The sequence below is a fragment of the Typopeltis vanoorti genome, chromosome 23, assembly GCF_054136105.1.
Source record: "Typopeltis vanoorti isolate ZY-2024b chromosome 23, IOZ_Tvanoo_1.0, whole genome shotgun sequence".
NCBI lineage: Eukaryota > Metazoa > Arthropoda > Arachnida > Uropygi > Thelyphonidae > Typopeltis > Typopeltis vanoorti.
The window spans coordinates 75,275,992-75,291,138 of record NC_143571.1 but is presented as its reverse complement, the minus strand read 5'-3'; the positions used below and the strand labels follow the sequence as shown (position 1 = coordinate 75,291,138).

Genomic DNA, 15,147 nt, shown 5'->3' with positions numbered 1-15,147 from the left:
GTTTTATGTAAGTTGGAATTCAGCTGACTGTCCACATACTATAGAGGAAATAAGCCAATGGGGAAAATATCATATCATAGTCTTTTGGTTGCTTTCCATTCATAATTGTAAGGAATATACTACCGAGGAATATGTACCAAGCGAGAGGGGGCAATAAGTAACTGAGCATAATGTAAGTGCCTTGTGGGTCATGCTGTAGCCTTTGTTTTAACTACATTGTTAAATTTAAAATGGAGATGGTCCAGTCACAATATGTAGTATTCTTTCGCACATACTGAACTATTTACTTTATATTCTGAGCATAATATACATGCACATTGTAGAAAGTTTTTCCACTTGGTTAGAAATTAAATTTGCCAAGAAATTATATTCTTATTTAATCCTTTATCTAAGTATAAACAAACAAAGTTTGTACATGAAGTATCTTCACAACTGAGCTACTTGTGTGTGTGTGTGTGTAGGCTGATGACTTCACATCAGTCACATCTTTGCAGTTTGGGATACTAAAGTAATTAAACTTTGAATCATGAGTTTTTCTTAGCACTTAATCCTTAACGCACACATACACTATCTGAAGGGCTCTTCCATTCACTCCATTAAACCATGAAATATGAAACCTTAATCCTAAATACACGCCTAATTGTCAGACCATAAATTTTGACTTGCTAATCTGATATGTTTAAAAGTACACACTGTGAGAATAAATTTTTTGCTTATAAGAGAGTTCTCACAAAAACAATGGAAATATTGACAATACAAAAAATCTATATTCCACACGGTTTCAATTTATATTTTATGTAAACAGTTATAAGAGTCTATTGTCATGGTATTTGCTCTGTATGGTAAGTATGTTTTAAGAGTAGTAAGTTTTGTTATTATGCTAGTCTAGGTTCACAACTGGCAAATGAAAAAGTGTTTTTGTTATAAGTCCATTTTTATTGCTCACATATCCCCGCCCCTTCACTCTGATTGCACTGTTTTCATTTGTAAAACAATTTAAAATGATAATAATTCAGTATATTTCAGTACAGTAGTTCTACTGTTAAACCACATCCTATGTTCAAGTTGTTTGGAATACCAAAACAAGTACAGTTGACCTTTGAATGATGAAGGGGTTAGGGGTGCTGACCCCCCCCCCCACAACCAAAAATCCACGTATAACTTTTGACTCCCCAAAAACTTAACTATTAATAGTTAAGCTGTTTCAGCTGACTCGAAGCCGTACTGATAACATAAACAGTTGATGAACACATATATCAAGGAATGTGCAGAACCAACCAAATTCTCATCTTCTCATGAATCGCCCATTAGCATAAATTAAAGATGCCAAGAAGTTATATTCTTGGTTTCGTCCTTTATCTAAGCGTAAGCAAACAAAGCTTTTCAATTTCCTTAGTATCCCATAATGCAATGCACATATCCTTATGAACATGTATAATGCTATACATTATGGGAAGGGCCCCTATCCAGATTGGTTTTCACCTTTATTGAGGTCTCATCAGTTGGAGCCAGACCCAGAAGTGATACCAAGGTTGAAGTAATGCAGAAGTCATATTTCCATATACATCATCAAATTCCTGCCATGTATCCTCAAGGGGTGTACAGGATATGATAGTACTACATGAAAAATTTACATCATTACTAACTTCCTATCTACAATTTTCCTCCAAATTAGTCTGTTACTTGTCAAGACTCCAACATTATCATATCTTATATTTCTATCGTCTAAGTCTCTTTGTACAATATCAATCCACCTATATCTCGGCCTTTCTCTCGATCGTTTTCCTGCCAACCTGGCAGAGAACATTTGTTTTGCTAATCTTTCCTTGCCCATTCTATTTAGGTGACCATACCACCTGAGATTAGCTCTGCTAACGCATTCCTGGATGATGACAATGTCAAGTTCTTTCCTAATATCCTCATTTTTAATATGATATTCCCATTAATGCCATCTGTTCACACCTCTAATCTTTCTCAGGACTCTCATATCTGCTGTCTCTAGTCTTTGGTCAAGTGTTTTACTTCTGACCCAGCTCTCAGATCCATAAGTTAAAACTGGTTTGAACACTGTCTTGTGTACAGCTAATTTAATGTTACCACTAATTTCTCTCTTATTCCATATGAATTTATTCAATTGACTTCCTACCATACCAGCTTTCTTGATTTCCATATTTAATTTACCATCTTCACTAAAAATCGTGCCTAAGTAGCTGAAATGTTTTACTTGTTCCACAGGTTCTCCATTCACAATGCAGTCGATATTTTCCACGATTCTGCCTAATTTCATTGTCTTTGTCTTTTTATTGCTGACATTCATACCATTTATATTACAATAGTTATTCAATTTGGTCAGAGAATCTTGCAGACTTCTAGTGGATTTATTTAGAATTATAACATCGTCTGCATAAAGCAAAGAGCTGATATTAACATCTCCAATTTTGATATCACGTTTAATACCCCTTTCTTTCATAATGTGATCCATATAGATAATGAATAACAGAGGGGATAATGTACATCCTTGTCTCACACCAGATTTAACATTAAACCATCTTCCTTTACTTCCCTCAATTCTAACTGCTGACTTACAACTCAAATAAAGAATAAATATTGCTTGATATAATGCCCCATTGACACCATATAACTGTAGTGTATTGAATAGCTTCTCTCTTGGCACCTTGTCATATGCCTTTTCGAGATCGACAAAACTTAAATATAGATCTGTTATATTCCCATGCTTTCTCAACTATTTGTCGTAAAGTGAAGATCTGATCCTGACAGCCTCTATTTGGCCTGAATCCAGCTTGTTCTTCACCAAGCTTTTCTTCTACAATCCTTCTCAACTGTTTCTCAAGTATACTTGCATATATCTTACCAGGAACACTCAGTATGGAAATACCACTATAATTCTCACATTGAGTTTTATTTCCCTTTTTATATATGGGTACTATGAGAGCTCTACTCCAATCATCGGGAATTCGTCCCTCTGTCCAGGCTTTCTGAACTATGCAGCCACTTTAAGACTTTTATACCACCATACCATAGTAGATAATATTTCTGGTCAAATATCATCTACTCCTGCTGCCTTTCCGCATTTCAAGCCTTTTGAGGCTTTTTCTACTTGAAGTATGAATATGTATTCCCGACTGCATGCCGGGTCAGTGTTTTTTACCACTGTGCTGTCATCACTACTTGTTTCGTTTAGCAGTTTTTCAAAGTAATACTCCATACTTCAAGGATATCTTTTTCTCCAGTTTTCATGTCACCTTTATCATCTCTAAGTCATTTTACTGCACTCTTTCCTCCATTTCTGAGCTTCTTCAACAGCCTCCAGAATATTTTGCCACCTTCTTGATATTTATTTTCTATATTATTGCCAAAGTCCTCCTATGATTTTTGTTTAGCTAGTTTTACACAGTGTTTAGCTTTCTTACATTTGTCTCTGTATTCTCTAAGAGCACAAGCTAGGAACGTTTGATATGCTTTCCTTCACTGCCTCTTTAACTTCCTGTGTCCACCATGGAGTTCTGATTTTTCTATCCTTGCAGACAACCTCACCACATGCCTGTCTGGCTGAATCAATCAAGGTTTTCTTCAAGGCTTGCCACTGAATCTCTAAAGTTTGGTTCCTGTTCTCAAACTCTTTCATTTTTAATTCAGTAATCTTTGTATTTTAGTCTACAGTTCATATCTGAAAGCTGCTCAACTTTTATTCACTTTAAAACTTTCTTACATGTTATTCTTTTCAATATGAAATTCAATTTTATCCTGCTCAAGACTAAATAGTGAATTTTCAATTTCAAATCCTCTGTACACTCTGGTGTCCTTCACCAGGGAGAAAACATCACTATCAACAATAACATAGTCAATGAGACTTTTCTTATTCCTTGCCTCTTCTCTCCATGTGAATTTGTGCACATTTTTATGTTGGAACATGGTGCTAGTAATAACCATTCCATGTCCTGAGCAGAAATCCAACCAATATTTGCCATTATTATTAGCTTTGCTGTTTTCTCCAAATTTTTCCAATATATTTTTGTATGTCTGACAATCATTTCCTACTCTGCTATTTAGATCCCCAACAAGGACCAACTTTTCCTTTTTCATTTTGTCAGCTGCTTTCTCTAAAGCATCAAAAAAATTCCTCCAATTCTACATTAGTAGAACCTTCTGTGGGACCATAGGCACAAATAAGTCTCATTGTCCAGTTCCCCATTCTCATATTTGCCCACATTACTCTACTTGAGACTGACTGCCATTCAAGAAGATTATCCTCGTATTTTGTGTTGAATACTATGGCTACTCCTTCTTTTCCTTGATTATCATTGCCTGAATATAACATTTTGTATTTATTGCTCCGAAAGATCTCACCAGTTTTTGTCTTTTTTTGTTTTAGTCACCCCTATTATGTCAATCTGGTACTTATCTAATTCCTCAGCTAGCTCCATTTCTTTGCCATTCAGGCTTCTTATGTTGATACTATTGATCTTTAGTGATGTTGAGTTGGGGTGTGGTTTCAGATTTGTTCCAGTAGCTGACTTTTCGCTGTTCACCCTAGTTCCCTGGTGAAAATAACGGGGGCTTTGTTTAACCGGGCGACGCCCCAGCCGGCATGAAATTCTGTCATGTTGTACCATTATTTTGTAATTTGGTTTAAGCCAATAAGAATTACAATTTGGTTGGCTAAATCCCAAATTGCCAGTCCATCCTCGTTCGTTCAGTATCCAGGTAGATACCCAACAGGATGCACGACGAGAAGGTGAGGATTTGACATTAGGTCAGAAGCCCCGGTCGGTTCTCCGTATTCCTTTAAAGGCTATGTGGAGGTCCCCTCTCAGTTATACAGCTTTGACCCTTAAGCACCCCTGTGTAAGAAACAAGGCAAATGAAATGGTTGGATTCATTGAATCTGTTCACCCAAGAATTGGTTGAATAAGTCAGATGTGGTTGAAAAGGATGACATCCTGACAGTAATAGAGATGGAAGGGTATGATGTGTTTCTTGAAGGTAAAAAGGGAGGGGGTGCTATTAATGATAAAGAAAGAGTTATGTCCATACAAAGATAGAAATGCAAGAGGGAGATAGTGATAGTGCCATTGGTTTTAAGGCAGTATGGTGTTGAGATAGAGAAATGTGGATGTTAGTGACCATTAAATGTATAATCAAATTAGCCAAGCATATAAGAAAAGGGTGATCATTATGGGCAGTTTTAATTATAGATGAGGTTGATGACATAGCAACTGGAAGTAGAGAAAATTAGTTTCTTGAGTGTTTGAGGGACAACTATCTCAAGTAGTATGTAACAGAGGGCACATGTGGATTTGATTATCTCACCAGAGGATGTTATAAATGAGGTGTTGAATAACCTTTCAGTTAGTGAGTGACTATGAAGTGATTACCTGTGTAGTTGCCAGCAGTGTAAGGACCTCTGTGAGGAAAGTATATGTGAAACTACAAGACTGGTGATTATGAAAAGCTCAGGAGACAGCCTGCAGGTGTAGCATGGAATGAGGAGTTGGCTGGAAAGGAGATCAGTGCAGCTTAGGTGATATTCAAGAACTGTCTAGTAGAAGCAATATCTAAATGTATTCCAAGAGTCAGAAAGTTAAATAAGGTAGGTTTGAAATAGATGAATGAAGAAATTAAACATGTGATGCAGAAGAAAAAGTATTATGGAGGGAGAATCAGTTCCTTAGGATTACAAAGAACAGGCAAGGAGGATGACTTGATTGTTAAGGGTAGCAAAAATGAAGTATGAGCAGCAGTTGGCTAATTAAGCCAAACCAATCCTAGGGAGTTCTTTTGATATGTAGCCAGCAAAAAAAAAAATAAATAAATAAAAAATTATTATTGAAGGATGACATTGATTGGAGAAAAGTGTATAAGAACAACTGCTGCAGAGGATATAGTTGAGATATTTAATGAGCAGTTCATAGAGGTCTTTCATTCTTGTGAATGTGACATCATGGAGAGTTTGAGAGCAGTTGATTAAAGGAGAGATTGACTGTAAGTGAGCAATAGGTATATGGGTAATTGAGCAAACTTTGTTAATAAGGCTGTTGGATTAGTTGATAATTAAATAGAGGAACTGGTTGGATATTAGGTTAATGCATTTGATTGGAAACTGGCTATCTGATAGGTATCAACAAGTTGTGTATGGGGGAGCGATACCCTGGAAAAGGAAAGTTTCTAGTGGTGTGCCTCAGTGGTTTGTTTTAGGGCCATTGTTGTTTAACCTGTATGCCAATGATATTGGATGGGGATATTCAGTTGTTTGCAGATGATGCAGAGTTGGGACAAACTATGAGGAGTAGAGCAGATGTGGCCTTACAAGAAGACTTGAATAGATGTGAAGGGGCATGATAGTGGGGATGCTAATTCAGTATTGCAAAATGTAAGGTTTCAAAATTTGGGAAACAAAGATGGGATGTAAAATTTATGCTTGGTGGGGATATGTTGTTGGAGGTGGAGGGAAATAGATCTTGGGGTGATGGTGGATAACGATCTAAAATTTAGAGGACACATTGCCAAAATTGTGAGGACAGTGCAACGAATTCTGAGAATGATGCAAGGGATGCTGACTTGCAGAAGTAAGTAGATACTTGTTCCATTGCACAAGGCAGTTATTAGACCACACGTGCCCTACTGTGCACATATTTGGTCACCTGGCTTTCAAAAGGATGAAGAGATGTTGTGAGGGTCCAGAGGTGACTGACGAAGGTAGTTTCTAATCTTTGGAATGTTGAATATGCAATTTACAGAGTCTAGTGGATAGGAGGAAGAGGGGTTGATATAGTAGAGCAGTGGCGTATTTAGGTATAGGCCCAGGCCTAGAGCAGCAAATTTTGAGGAGCAGCAGAAATTTCCAGGCTTTCGTTTTTGTAATTATAACATGTTCCTCATATGTCGCATCTACTCACAAGTAGAGAAATATTTTTCTTTTCCTCATTGTAAGTTTAGTCTGCAAGCATATTGGCATGTAATCAGATTCTGCATAACTATACAGACCGATATATATATATTTATATTATGAATTTACGATATAAATAGGTTATGCAAGAGTCTGTGTAGCTCAGTAGAAGTGGTGTTTGTACTCTACAGCGCTTGGCCGCACGACAAAAGGCATTCGAATCTAGTCGCTGACTAGAGGAACTTTTTCTAAGCCTTTTCTTGACTGGTTCCAGAGTTAGTCGATCTCTGGCATGGGCTAGCGGGTTTTCCTTCCCGGAAACTCGGGTTTTTCATTCCGTAAACTCAAGAAAATTGGCCATCGAACCCACACTATTTTCAGACATTAAAAAAAATATTGTGTTAGGGTGTTAGGGACCACCAGATGGCAGCACTTACTAGCCGATTTCTTCACTGTGTGCCAATTAATTAATGATAGCCTTGCGCCAGCTGTCGCTGATTGGCCACCAGTGGAGATTGAACTGCCCACTCAGTCTCCAAAAGTTAGATAGGGCTGAAAAACGGCCTCGCCTTCTCCCTGTATACAGGAATAAAAAGGAGTTAGCTGATTTTTTTTTATAGGTTATGCATGTAAATCAACATGTTCATTAAATGTGGTGGGGGCACACTTTTTGCACGCCCAGGGGCAGGAAATACCTAAATACACCACTGTAGTGGAGATGTACAAGTCAGTAACGGGTTGTTGTAGGATCAATGTTGAAGAGATTTTTCATAAAATGGTGCAAGATCAGAAGAGAACAAGAGATCATCCCTGGAAGCTGTATAAGGAGGGTGTGAACAAGGCAGTGAAAAGCAGGTTTTTTGCATGTAGAGTTGTGAATGATTGGAATGCCTTGCATGAGAGTGTGGTGTCTGCAGAGATTGTATATAAGGTACAGTATGATGATCTGTGTGTATGACAGAGGGACCTTTAGATTGAGTCTTTGACTTCATGTGGTTTTAGGGCAGTGTTTCTCAATGTTGGTCAATTTGAATATTTTGGGGGCAATTATAAAATGATGTTGCATTCATCACTTCATTACCAATATAGGCAAGAAATCGACTTTGTCACCAATAAATTATCGATGTTGCAACCCTGACTTTCCGAGGGAAAAAAAAGCTGGCAACACTAGTATAGTACACCCACAGATACAAGACCCTTCTACACCTCTGCGCATGTCAAAAGAAAGAGAATCCATTCCGATAATAGGGTAATAAATCTATTGTGGGCTGAGTGTTTATTATTACACGTTGGAAAATTAACTTCTCTCTTATGATCATTGCAGTTTTTAAAGTAGTAACTATTTTGCTTGTATAACAGTCGCAAAATTTTACATATAAAGCACGTGATTTCGCGTGTTGGTAACCAATTCGTACATCGCCTTATTTCTTTCTCCTCTTCGACATGAATTGATTCTTCTTGGCAACGATAGCTCTCGCTTTTGTGGTCGGACTATACAGTAGTGAACATAAATAATTGGCGCCGTAAGTGTGTTAAAGTTAGATCATAGCACCCGTCACTTCTGAAAAGTAAACCGTGCCAATTTAACATTGTGCAGTTTTTGTTGCAGAAACAACTAGTCAAGTTTAATTTTTTTATATATTGTCAATGTTTTTTATGCTAACAGGTGTTTTTATGTAACATTTTTACATGTTGTTAGTTTTATGGTTACCCAAAAGTTGCTATGAACCTAATACAATTGCATTAGGTTCATTTGACAGCTGAAAACATGAACATAATCTCTCATATTTCGTTGTTTCTTTTTCTCTGCTTGTGACCGTTGACGTTTAAAATTTTACATTTTTATTATGTTAACTTTTTATATATTATGTCTGTTTAGAACTCGTAATATAAATACATGTTATGCACCATTAATTTCCTTATATAATCCACATGTGTAGTATACTTTATAGACCTATTTTTTTTTCCCTTTCAGTTGCTAATCCCATGCATAAAATGAGTAATGCAAGCAAGAAAAATTTCGTCAGTATTCAAATGAGTATTTGAAGTTGTTTCATACCCACCCCTCAGGATGAACGGTCACCACTCTGTCTGTTGTGCAAACATTGCTTGACCAACGAATCAATGAAAAAAGGTCGTCTCAAAGCCATTTGAAGGCGAAACATAGCGCTTATGTGAACTATGATTTGAACTAATTTAAGTCTCTAAAGGAGAAGTTTGAGAAAAGATCAACAATAGATTCATTGTTCTCTGTATGGACTGCTACCCAAAATCGTGTTCTTGAAGCTAGTTATGAAATTTCTCTGCTCATAGCTAAATCGGGAAAAAATTATACTATAGGGGAGGATATAATTAAACCAGCGATATCAACTTTTCTCAAAACAGTTCTGGAGAAAGATGACAATGTTATCAAAGGAATGCCACTGAGCAATGAACTGTTAGCAGAAGAATAGATGAGATAGCTAAAGATGTGGAAACACAACTTATTGAAAAGTTGAGATCAAGGAAATTCTCAATACAGTTGGATGAATCAACTGTAAGATACAGTGAGACTGTATGATGGCCAATATTGACAATGGTGAATTACTGAAGAGATGTTCTGTGAAACATTGAAAACCACCACTACTGCCGTTGATATATACAATAAACTCAAAAATTATTTGGATGAAGCGCAAATACCAATGAAAAATATTACATCTTGTGCTACAGATGGTGCGCCTGTTATGATGGGCAAGAAACGTGGCTGTTTAAAATTAATGAAAGATGACACTCCTGATATGTTGCTTGTGCATTGTGTTATTTACAGAGAAAATTTAGTTTCCAAAAAACTTTCACCTGTTCTAAATGAGATATTGAATTCAGTTGTAAAATGCATCAACACTATCAAAGCTAATGGCAAATGTGAGCATCTCTTCAAACAATTTTGCAAGGATAAAACTGCTGATCATGTAAGACTACTGCTTCACACTGAGGTGAGGTGACTGTTGCAAGGGAATTGCTTGAGAAGATTCATGGAACTATTTGATATTCTTAGTGAGTTTTTGAATGACAAACTTAAAATGAAACTCTTACAAACAGTTGATGGTCATGCATTTGTGAGTTATTTGACAGATATCTTTGAAAAACTGAATATGTTAAATAAGCAACTTCAAGGAGTAAATAAGACCCTTGTTGATGCAAACGCCAAGATATTGGGCTTCATTGCATTTCTGCAATTATGTCAAAATAATGTTTCAGCCAAAAATTTTGATCAATTTAATTGGCTAAATAAGTGTGAGGTAACTGTTGCTGCTGTACTTATTATTGTTGATCACCTAAGCAAAATGGCCTGTGATTTAAATGACAGATTTTCTGATTTAAAAGAAATTTATTTTCCATCTTGGATAACTCAGCCAATGCTAGTGGATCTAACTGTTGTGGCCATGCAGTATCAAGAAGAACTCTCAGAAATGCAAAATGATGAATCTATTAGAACTTTATTCAGCATAAAAGGAACAATGGTGTGGCTTTATGATGAGACAGAAACGAAATCCCCAAATTCAACTAGTTTTGAAAGAAAATTACTGTTGCCCTTCCCATCATAAGATTTAGTTGAACGTGGCTTTAGTGCTGTGAATAATTTGTTACTGAAAAAAAGAAATCATCTGGATATCATAAACCTTGGGGAATTGAAATTGGCTAAATTAGTACCTCAAATCAAAACTCTTTGCAGCAGACATCAAGCTCAAGGATCACATTAACTCAGATTTTATTTTCCCGAGTTGAGTTTGATTTATGTTTATAATATACAAAGTGTAATATAAAATTTATATTCATTGAAGAAAGTCAAATTAAAAGCAGTTTTACCTATGTTCCTTTTTTATTTGAAGTACCTATTCATATTATGCTTTTTCAGAACTTGGTTGACTATTATGCTAGGGGGGGGCATGATCCAAACAAGATTGAGAAACACTGTTTTAGGGTAATAATAATAAACACATCAATATATCTTAGCTAAAAGCACATTTGAGGACTGTCATGTTCATGTTTTTTAAATTGTTCCATGTAGAAATTGGAAAGAGGAGGTGAGATTTCATAGCAGTACACTTCACTGGTATATATGTTTTGCTATACCAAATTAAGTAACCAGCATGGAATAGCAAAACTGTAGAGAACAGTAAGGTCAAAAGAGAACATTTGGGGGGGGGGGTAGGTAAATCTATATGTGGAGATGAAACTAAAATAGCAGAGATTTTAGTTAATTCAAGATATGAGGAAGTTAGATATGTGAATAATCCCTTTTTTTCTCCCTCCCTTAGCATTGATGGAGGCTTGTTTAGATATTGTACTATAAATTGTTTAATATCTAAGGATTTATTTTTCATTGGTATTGAGGACTACATTACTCCTATCTGCTCTTATAATGCTTTCTTTATCTTTATGTAGATGAATTAAGGGAAGAATTGGCTTATATAGAGTGATTTCTTTTAAAAGGCAAAGCTCATCTAAAAATATTAGTTTTGTTGTTAACAGTATATGGACACTGTTAACAAGTTATGGATAACAGATTTTGTATGGCAGTATAAGGTCTGATATTGTTATGGCTACTTCATAAAGGTTTTTTTTTTTTTTTTTGTCCCAAAAAGACTGATGATAGCTTGAAAGGGCTGAATCTGTAGCTGGAATGATAAATGTGAAAGCCATTACATTTTTTTTTTTTTTTTTTTTTTTTTTGCATATTTATCTTGTTTTTAGAAATTCTTTGCATGAATTTTTCAGAAGGAATGAACAAGGCTGTGAGTTGAGAATAGAGGATGAAAAACACTTGGATAAAGGATTAAACTAAATTTATTATAGTCTAACCAAGTGGAAAATAAACTTTCAACATCTTTCTCTGAATCCAGAGTAATTTAATAATAAGGTGGTACACTTTTTGACAACTCACATAGGTAAAGATGACCTCTCCATTGCTTCTGCCTTGGTATCTTCACTTCTGGGCCTGGCTCCCACTGACGAGACCTCAGTAAAGGTCGAAACCGGTCTCGGTAGTGGCCCTTCCCTTAATGCATAGCATTATACATATCCGCAAGGAGATGTGCTTTACATTATGGGAGATACTGAGATAGGAGTGATGATAGCTTGGTCCACCTTTGCTATGAGTTGCTTCAGTCTTGAAGTATCTTCAAGCGCAAATTTTGTTTGCTAACACTTGGATAAAGGATTAAACTAAATTTATTAGAGAATAGAGGAGCTGTATTTGTAATGAGCCAACAGCTGCATTGTATATAGTAGTAGTTGAATTACTGCAAATGGCACTAACATGGTCGCATAAAAGTACGATTGTAGATATTGAATGGCTTTTTGGAAAGCCTGCGGCTTCTCACTCGCTTATGGATATGAATGGCTTTTGAAAAGCAAGTAAGAAGGTTCTACCCACTCACGTTACCATTATTAGTTTTTACATGGACTTGACATAGCTTTTCAAACATTGTTTTTGATTAAGATATTGATGTTCTCTGTTTGGCCTAAACACATTAGATACATTTCTCCTCCACCTCAAAAATCAGTTCCCCCAGAGTCCAGTTTACTATAAGAAAAAGAAATAACAATAGTATGACTTATCTATACACTTCAATAACATATCTTCCTAATGGCACTCATCTTAACACTAACAATCATGTTAGTTTTTTTATAATCTCCTATCTCTATTCTAACTAGATCTTTCTCATAATTGAATTTAATATCTGCCAGCATAACTAGTAATTGCATTGATGGTTGTTTTGTGCACATGCTTTTGCCTTATATTGCAAAAAATAATTCTTTGGTTAAATGGTTTTATTTATTTATTTTAATTTTTAGATAGATAGATCATAGGAAAATCACTGGGAATTGATGGTGTCACAATGGAACTGATACACGAAGGAAGTGGCATCATCATAGATACCTTGCTAAATTTATTCTAGGACGTATGGAACACAGAGACTTGGCCTTCTGATTGGCGAACTTCTGTCCTTGTACCTATTCCTAAAAAAGGGAAACAGCAATAAATGTAGCAACTATAGAGCAATAAGCCTTATTAGTTATCCAAGCAAAATCCTGCAATAAATACTATTGTCAAGAATCGAAAAGAAAATAGAAAGCAGACTATCAGATCAACAAGCAGGTTTCCGGAAGTCCAGAAGTACAATAGACCATATCTTCACAATACACATACTAGGCGAAAAATACATAGAACATAACAAAATAATCTGTCACAAGTTTTTAGACCTTCAAAAAGCTTTCGACTCAAAATTCTAGAACATTATGGTATTGACAACAAAATCATTAGGATTATTAAACCTCTTTATTCCTCATCTGATATAAGAATTGAAATTAAAAATTACAGCAGTGAACCGTTCTGGGCAGAACGGAGTAGAAACTAAGAATAAATAACTTACATTTTGCAGATGATATCGATCTTTTGGCAGAAAGTGAAGAAGAATTACAAGAGATAACCAGCCACATTTTCGGAACATTAAAAAGTTATGGATTATACATAAACCTACAAAAAACAAAAACAACGATAACCTCAAAATCAGACATTAAATTCTTAAAGATACAAATTGGCAATAAACAAATTGAGAATGTAAACAAGTTCACTTATCTAGGAAGCACATTGAGTCAAGATGGTTGTTCAAAAACCGACATTAAATACGGAATTGCTAAGGCAACCATAGCCCTACAGAAGTTAAAACCATCGTGTGGAAATAATAGAAAAGCAATTACAACCAGACTAAGACTAATTGACACCTTGGTGAATTCTGTCCTCTTGTATGGTTGTGAGGCCTGGACTTTATTGAAGGAAGATGAGAGGAGACTCCTGTCTTTTGAAATAAAAACTTATAGAAGACTTTTTGAGAATCCCCTATACCACTCACTAAACCAATGAAAATGTCTGAAAACTGATTGATTCAATAGACGGGAGAAAAAGGGAAAATATTCTGACAGTCATCAGAAGACAGATGAAATGGTTTGGACATGTGGAGAGGGCTAATGGCATTCCAAAGCAAGCACTAGAAGGAATCGTTCCGGGACCAAGGGTTAAGGGCCGACCTCGATTAAAATAGACTGATAACATCAAAAAATTGACAAATTCCTCTCTTTCTCAACTGACAGCAAGAACAAGAGACCGACATGACTAGAGGAGGCTAACCAAGAATATCGCCTACCAGCCATGAATGACCCAACGGTTTGGGACTACGGGAGAAGAAGAAGATCACGTAAACCTGCATAGTATTGGTTTCATTAATTTTTTACATGAATTAATTAGTTTGCTTCATTCAACTACATACATAAAAATCTCCCAAAAACTATGCAGTGCTTATTTTTAATAATTTGGTGAAAAAATTATTTCTTGTATGTTAATGACATGGTGTAAAAAGCTCTATAAATGCATGTTTAAATCTGAAAATAATTGTTATGTCGTTATGGATATATTAGATATTAAACAGTATATAATGAACAGTGATGGAAGGAACCTCCTACAATGAGTCTTATGTCACCTTATGACTATGGTGGCATGATAGAAATAATGATACTAACATAAAATTATCTTATAAGTTTCATATTGCTGTATTAAATGTTGTCTTTGTTTTCAAATATTTACTTTAGAGGCATCCGAAGAGCTTGTCCCATTATTACAAGAAAAAGATGCCTTACAAGATGAAATTGATGCAAGAAACATTGCCATCGAGCAGCTTCTTAAGTTGACCTGGAAACATACTGAAATGGAGGCTCGTCCTATTCAGATGTCAGTCATACTTCCTGCTGATAGTGAAGATGATTTATAACTAATGTGAATTTCCTTAGTTTTAGTATTACTTGTTTTGAAATGAAGATTTTATTTTATTCTCTGAATAAGTATTCAAAGAGTCTGTGATCCAGTATATCTGAATCATAATCATAGTCTTTAGTATATTATAAATGTGCTAGAGGCTGACCTTTCCTTTCCCCAAATATATTATTGTTTTAGCACATTAACTCTTACCAGGATTTCGTTTTAGGAGCATTCGTTTAACTTTGAATGCAACATTTTATACATATGCATGTTGTTGAAAGATCACCTTGATTAAGCTGTCATGCAAAAATGCTTAGCATAGTTTTGGTATCATGAATTTAATTTCAGTTTTCTTATGCATATGGGAAATTTTCTCTAGCAGAATTCAAACTTTTATCTTTTATTCTAAATCACCACTGATATTCTTTTTTATTATTATTATTTG

General features: G+C 35.5%; 1 protein-coding gene across 1 annotated transcript in view; it reads left to right on the top strand.

The window, feature by feature from the left end:
- The window catches only part of LOC150093997 (uncharacterized), a 61,262-nt gene extending 46,547 nt beyond the window's left edge, over positions 1 to 14,715 (top strand). Inside the window, exon 3 of the mRNA XM_090412933.1 lies at positions 14,537 to 14,715. Within this exon, the coding sequence (XP_090269059.1) occupies positions 14,537 to 14,715 (179 nt within the window). The remainder of the gene's footprint in view (positions 1 to 14,536) is intronic.
- Positions 14,716 to 15,147: the final 432 nt, after the last annotated feature.